The following is a 6,669-nucleotide window of genomic DNA, read 5'->3' on the forward strand; positions in this document are numbered from 1 at the left end:
GAGATTGCTCACGGGCAGGATCGTGCGATCACATCCTGTTGCTGCCCTCTGGTTTCGTACGTTAGCTTTCACGGTTTTTTGCCCCCAAGGGCGGCGCAACGAATTTCTGATAGGAGCTCGCGCACTCGCGATGGCGGTACCATCTACCAGTCGCCGTTGGCGGCTCGCGTACTCGTGATGGTAAGGGAAGAACACTCGTGACGCTCCATTTGACTTTATCTACTTATTTACTACTATTAAGTACATTGCTGCCTCGAAGTCGACGTGATGCGGAGCTTTGGGGCACGCGTCGGTGTCGCGTACGGAACTCTAATGCAGCGAATCTGCGTGAGGGCGATCGCTCCTAAAAATCTTCGCGCGTCCCAACCAGCCAAGCGCTAAGCTACGGGTCGACATGTTAAGTATATGTGCGTTCCGCGCTACACTCGACGAGTATGCGTGAGAGTCGAATACTGCGAAAAATCCTCCCGAGGCTTATCTAACTGCGGATATAAGCCGAGTCATTTCGCGTATGATTTTTATATTTTCCTACTAGCGTTATCGAGCGTTTTTCGACAGTTTTCGAACGTTTTCGAGCGCTTTTAGAGTTTTTTTGGTGCGGTTTCGAGCGTTATCGAGTGTTTTTCGACCGTTTTCGAGCGTTTTTAGAGCGTTTTCGAGCGATATCGAGCGTTTTTCAACCGTTCTCGAGCGTTTTCAAGCGTTATCGAGCGTTTTCGAACATTTGTCAAGCGTTTTCGCGCGTTTTTCAAATGTTTCCGAGCCTTATCGCAGGCTCTACAGTGCAGTTGAGTGTTGTTAAGTGCAGTAGAGTCCCGTAGAGTCCGGTAGAGTCCCGTAGAGTCCCGTAGAGACCCGTAGAGTCCCGTAGAGTCCCCTACAGTGCCCGTAGAGTGCCAGTAGAGTCCCGAAGAGTCCCGTAGAGTCCCGTAGAGTACCGTACAGTACCGTAGAGTCCCATAGAGTGCCCGTAGAGTGCCCGTAGAGTGCCCGTAGAGTCCCGTAGAGTGCCAGTAGAGTCCCGTAGAGTCCCGTAGAGACCCGTAGAGACCTGTAGAGACCCGTAGAGTCCCGTGGAGTCCCGTAGAGTGCCAGTAGAGTGCCGGTAGAGTCCCGTAGAGTCCCGTAGAGTCCCGTAGAGTGCCCGTAGAGTGCCAGTAGGAGTCCCGTAGAGTCCCGTAGAGTCCCGTAGAGTCCCGTAGAGTCCCGTGGAGTCCCGTAGAGTGCCAATAGAGTCCCGTAGAGTCCCGTAGAGTCCCCTACAGTGCCCGTAGAGCGCCAGTAGAGTCCCGTGGAGTCCCGTAGAGTGCCAGTAGAGTCCCGTAGAGTCCCGTAGGGTCCCCTACAGTGCCCGTAGAGTGCCAGTAGAGTGCCGGTAGAGTCCCGTAGAGTCCCGTAGAGTCCCCTACAGTGCCCGTAGAGTGCCAGTGAGTGCCAGTAGAGTCCCTCCCGTAGAGTCCCGTAGAGTCCCGTAGAGTCCCGTAGAGTAGTCCTGTAGAGTCCCGTAGAGTCCCCTACAGTGCCCGTAGAGCGCCAGTAGAGTCCCGTGGAGACCCGTAGAGTGCCAGTACCGTAGAGTCCCGTAGAGTCCCCTACAGTGCCCGTAGAGTGCCAGTAGAGTCCCGTAGAGTCCGGTACTCTCCGGCACTCTGTAGCAACTCTCCGGTACTTTCGAGCACTCTCCAGCACTCTGCGGCATCTCTCCGGCACTCTCCGGCACCCTGCGGCAACTCACCAGCACTCTCCGCCACTCTCCGGCACTCTCCGGCCCTCTCCGGCACTCTGCGGCACTCTGCGGCACTCTCCGGCACTCTACGGCACTCTACGGCACTCTGCGGCACTCTGCGGCAACTCTCCGGCAACTCTCCGGCACTCTGCGGCACTCTGCGGCAACTCTCCGGCAACTCTCCGGCACTCTGCGGCACTCTGCGGCAACTCTCCGGCACTCTACTGCACTTAAGAACACGCATCCATTTAAATGTAGAATCGACAAAGTATAATCGAAATGATCCTTCGCCGTCTCTCTTCACCGTCGATCCTGACAAAGTGACATGTGACAGCGAATAAACCCACGTGAGATGAAAGTGCGAGAAGTGAGCGCTCTCGTCAAAAATACGTAATAAACGCCCTGATCATAGATATCTCGATTTTAATTACATGCTGTTACGTGGCATATTGCTGTACTCGATAGTGGCGATAGTTCTGTGCATTAAGTATATGAATGCAGACTATGTTTTGACTATGTTCAGAGCGTCACTCTTGTGCCGCGTATGCTATCTATGTGGATCACACTTTGCGACTCATTCAATGACTCAACTGCGATCTGCTTCCCTTTGCAGTTCGCCAGGCGGCGCGTTGTGTCGCTAGAAGTGCGAGCAACGAACGTGCGCATTGGCAAAATCTATACTTAAAATGGAGGAGAAAAGCCAGGTCGCGGAACGAGACACCAAGAAGGAAGAAATCGTCGATAAAGATGCGAAGACCAAAAGGTGAGTGCGACGGCTACGTCGAGTGCTGGGTTCCTAACCTAGATTCGATGGGCCCGCCCGGCCGGGTCACTCTCCTCGCCGTCCTAGTAAGGCCCGGCACCGTCAAGGACTAGCCCGTCCCTAGTACACATGACCTCACAATTTTCACACATCTCGAGCACACATGTTTCCCATAAATATGTCGAATAGAGAACAACTCCCGATGAAAAAGTTCTCTTTTGCAGCATTAGGTTCCTCTGAGTTAATCCATTGTGCAATCGTATAATTCTCATACCAATTGACAGCGATGTGCATGTATCTTATGAATGGTGAATGTCATTGTCAAAGACATAAATCAAAAGGAGTTAAATGAATTGTACATACGACTAGTCTTTTCCAGAGAAGGCTGTACCGCAAAGAATCAGCCTTTGTTTAATGTTTGCTACTCGGTACAATTTTTGATAAAATGTTCACTTGCTATATCAGGGTACTGATTTATTAAGCATTGATAGTGCCGCAGTGGTATGGGATATTGTATAGTTTACAATATGTTTAATGTTTTAGTTCAAAGAAAAATCGGAAGAAGAAAAACCAGGCTGCCAACTCTGGTGGTGAAAACCACGAAGAGCTGAGTAATGCGGAGGACTCTGACATGTCTGGTGCCAGATGTAGCATTTTTAATATAAAGGACATTCGGATGGCTATGGAAGTGTTCAACATACAACAGAAACCTGCCAAGACTCAGGAAGAAGCGATGCAGAAGCCGTATAAATTTTGGAGCACTCAACCAGTACCTAAGATGGGTAGGTGCAAAGTGATAATTAGTGACAGGAACATTTTGAATTTTCACTGTTCTATTGCATTTCCTAGATGAGAAGATCGTGCTGAATGAACCGATTGAACCTGATAAAGTTTCTATCAGAGCGGAGCCCTACTCTCTACCAGAAGGCTTTCAGTGGGATACGTTAAACCTAGATGATCCGCTAGTGTTGGCAGAGTTGTATTCATTACTTTCTGAGAATTATGTTGAAGATGACGATGCCATGTTCAGGTTCGACTACCCACCAAACTTTTTGAAGTGGTACGTGCAAATAATAATACTAAATCTGTAAACACAAAAAAACGGTGAATTATGAAGTAGACGATATCTAATGATTCATTTTAATTTACTTCAGGGCTTTGCAACCTCCTGGTTGGTGCAAAGACTGGCGCTGTGGAGTCCGAGTGAGTAAGAGTGGTCGACTAGTCGGTTTCATCTCTGCCATCCCAGCCACCATGCGTATTTATAATCAGTAAGTTAACTTCATATAAATTATAAACTGACTAAACAGAAAAACTTATCGCCTTGAGTTTTATACTTTATATATCGATGCAACTTTCAGTACCCAGAAAATGGTGGAGATCAATTTCCTTTGCGTCCACAAGAAGCTACGATCAAAAAGAGTAGCACCAGTGTTGATTCGAGAGATTACGAGGAGAGTAAATCTTCAGGGTATCTTCCAAGCTGTGTACACCGCTGGCGTTGTACTGCCCAAACCCATTGCCACGTGCAGGTTAATAACGATCTTTTTCGTACATTTTGACCTAGAGGTAACTTACTAATTCTTATCGATGCTGCCATGCGTGTAGGTACTGGCACCGATCGCTCAACCCGAAGAAGCTGATCGAGATTAAATTCTCCCACCTATCTCGCAACATGACAATGCAACGGACGCTCAAGCTCTACAAACTGCCGGAGAACACCAAAGTACCTGGTTTCAGGAAAATGGTTTACACAGATGTGCCTCAGGCTCACCAAATACTAAAGGACGTAGGTTCGAACGGCTAACTGTAATAGTTGTGACTTTTCCTGGTGTAACTACTTGCATTTGTTAGGAATACCCTTTGTCATTCGTTTCAGTATCTAGAGAAGTTCGACTTAGCGCCGGTGTTCTCCATCGATGAGTTCCAGCATTGGTTCCTTCCGCAAAACGGAATTATCAACAGTTTCGTCGTGGAGAACAACGGCACGGTCACCGATATGGTGAGCTACTATACCTTGCCCAGCACAGTGATGCATCACCAAACGCACAGGACCCTTCAAGCTGCATATAGCTTTTACAACGTTTCTACCAAAACACCTTGGCGTGAGCTTATCACCGACGCCCTAATATCTGCCAAAAACGTAGGTTTGACGGAAATCTAGTGATAAATGATATTTAAGTAACCTTCACCACTTGAGCTTATAAATATTCTATTTTCTGACTAAATATGATAAGCCGTGTGAACCATGAATCGTAAACCAGTTTATGTAAACTCAAGTGATAAAGGGTTATCTTTGAGTCACGGTAAGAATGGATATTTTTCCGTTACAGCTGGGTTTCGATGTCTTCAACGCTCTCGACCTGATGGATAACAAGGAATTCCTCGAAGCCCTGAAGTTTGGCATCGGGGACGGGAATCTGCAGTACTATCTGTACAACTGGCGTTGCCCTAGCATGACTCCAGGAAAAATCGGTCTGGTTCTCCAGTAGATCGTGGTACCGATCGACGATTCTTTCCCGCAGGCAACATTTCTGCAGCGCGCCGCAGCGAGAAAAAGGGAGAGAGAGGACACGCTCGAGGGTGTTCACGTCTGGGCGAGGAGAGCCGATTAAAAGATTTCCGAAGCCGCAAGGTTTCGGAGAACCCTGGATATCGTGATTAGTAGAAATATGCAGATTTGACGGGGACAAATTGAGGGGAAGAGTGCATCGCGTTCTCATCGTCCGTGAGAACGTCCTAGTTCGCCAAGCCGAAACTTGGAAGCGACATAAATCGTATGTCCCTCCTGTTCGAAAGTATATACATGTGTGTGTATATATTCTCATGATTTTTTACGTGCATCGGATTTTGGATGCATGGTAGGTACTGCAAAAAAAAATTGCCTGGCTCTTCGGGCAGGCTGACGTTTGTAGATATATATTGTCACGAGAGACGAACAATCCAAGAGGCTCGGGAGTTTCCGCGAGAGGCGACGGGTCCTCTCGATTCCTGACTTCAAATTCCCTTCTTTTTTCTTCCTCTTGGCCAGAGAAACGAGCAATCCATGCCGAAAGGCGAGTGAACCGGAAGACCTTGGACAATTTAATAAAAGCGGTCGTACGCAGTGGGCTAGGGAGTTTTCCTTGATTTCTCTAATATGGAACCTTTTCTTAGTTGTCGGGGAAACCCTTATTTTGTTATAGAAAGAAAATCGAATCGAAAATGTCCGCGTAATGTCGAGGCCAGTGTCATTTTACACCCAGGAAAAGATAGCGAACTGAAGGGTCTTTAATACTAGCGATGCTCTTTAATCTAATCATGGTCGTCTCTAGAATGTTGACTTAATCTGTGGTAGACATATACGACAGTCGGTACGTTGTGATACTAATGAATTTATTCCAATTAAACACGTGTGATAGTCATTGCAGAAAGAAACGAGCAATATTTCTTCACATTTGTAAAATCTGAGTCTTAGGGAGTTAGCGAAGAAGGCGTGGAAAGTACAATAGAGCAGTTGCTCCGTGGCAAGAGCAAGCATTGTCGAACATTTATTCCGAATAAATTGGAGGGTGTAAAACGACATTTACCGTCAAGTTCATTCTCTTAAAAAAACGAAAACAACAAAAAAACTGCGTTAAAATGATTAAATTACTTGAGAATTCTGGGTAACGTCATTCCACATAGTACTTGTTAAACACAGTATGGATACTGACCATTATACTACCGAGGAATTGAGACACTATAACCTTATTAAGTTGAGAATGCCTTCTACGGTGTGACTTTCGTTTATTAATTTTTTATACAAAAATGAAAAGTACGCGGTTATACTGTGTCTGTGGTCGGATCACCACTGGGGTGCTGCTTATAAATATATTTACACGTGTAATAATAATATATCTATGCATATTTTGAAGTACCTCCAGATACGTTTAAGGAATAACATATATTTAAGGCACATGTCGACTATGACGAGTTTCCAGATATAACAGTGACTTACCCCTTTGCTAATTTATTTTCATTTTAAATGCCTAAATACGTTGAATTAAAGATCTCCAATAACGTTACTGACTCGATAACACGAAGGAAATAAATATACAGATCCGGAGGTACTTTAAAAGTAAAACTTTTTTCTATAGAAATAATTGAAAGTGATTTTCCTTCAAACATTAATGAATTTCCATAACCGAGGCGCGAAGTT

The 6,669-nt window shown here is 46.2% G+C and overlaps 1 protein-coding gene across 4 annotated transcripts; it reads left to right on the forward strand.

The window, feature by feature from the left end:
• The first annotated feature begins 273 nt into the window (after positions 1-273).
• Positions 274-6,613, forward strand: LOC105694238 (glycylpeptide N-tetradecanoyltransferase 2). Of its 4 annotated transcripts, none has more exons than XM_012414710.2 (10): positions 697-787; positions 1,985-2,093; positions 2,340-2,489; positions 3,033-3,271; positions 3,339-3,549; positions 3,644-3,760; positions 3,851-4,021; positions 4,098-4,278; positions 4,369-4,632; positions 4,823-6,613. In XM_012414710.2, exons 3-10 carry the CDS (start codon positions 2,413-2,415, stop codon positions 4,979-4,981), a joined length of 1,419 nt encoding a protein of 472 aa, XP_012270133.1. In that variant the 5' UTR covers positions 697-787; positions 1,985-2,093; positions 2,340-2,412; the 3' UTR covers positions 4,982-6,613. The 4 variants fall into 4 exon arrangements, with proteins under 4 accessions (XP_012270136.1, XP_012270133.1, XP_012270135.1 ...); XM_012414712.2 differs by having other exon boundaries at positions 1,985-2,073; XM_012414713.2 differs by lacking the exons at positions 697-787; positions 1,985-2,093 and adding an exon at positions 274-396.
• The last annotated feature ends 56 nt before the right edge of the window (positions 6,614-6,669 follow it).

Source organism: Orussus abietinus, unplaced genomic scaffold (assembly GCF_000612105.2).
Source record: "Orussus abietinus isolate OABI.00-Male unplaced genomic scaffold, Oabi_2.0 scaffold6, whole genome shotgun sequence".
In the NCBI taxonomy this organism is placed as follows: Eukaryota; Metazoa; Arthropoda; class Insecta; order Hymenoptera; family Orussidae; genus Orussus; species Orussus abietinus.

Bases quoted from the DNA above. Each gene is read 5' to 3' on its own strand.
- LOC105694238 (XM_012414713.2), top strand. From the start codon at position 2,413: ATGGAGGAGAAAAGCCAGGTCGCGGAACGAGACACCAAGAAGGAAGAA. The intron at 2,490-3,032 runs GTGAGTGCGACG...TTAATGTTTTAG, and splicing joins AAAGATGCGAAGACCAAAAG to TTCAAAGAAAAATCGGAAGA. The intron at 4,279-4,368 runs GTAGGTTCGAAC...CATTCGTTTCAG, and splicing joins CTCACCAAATACTAAAGGAC to TATCTAGAGAAGTTCGACTT.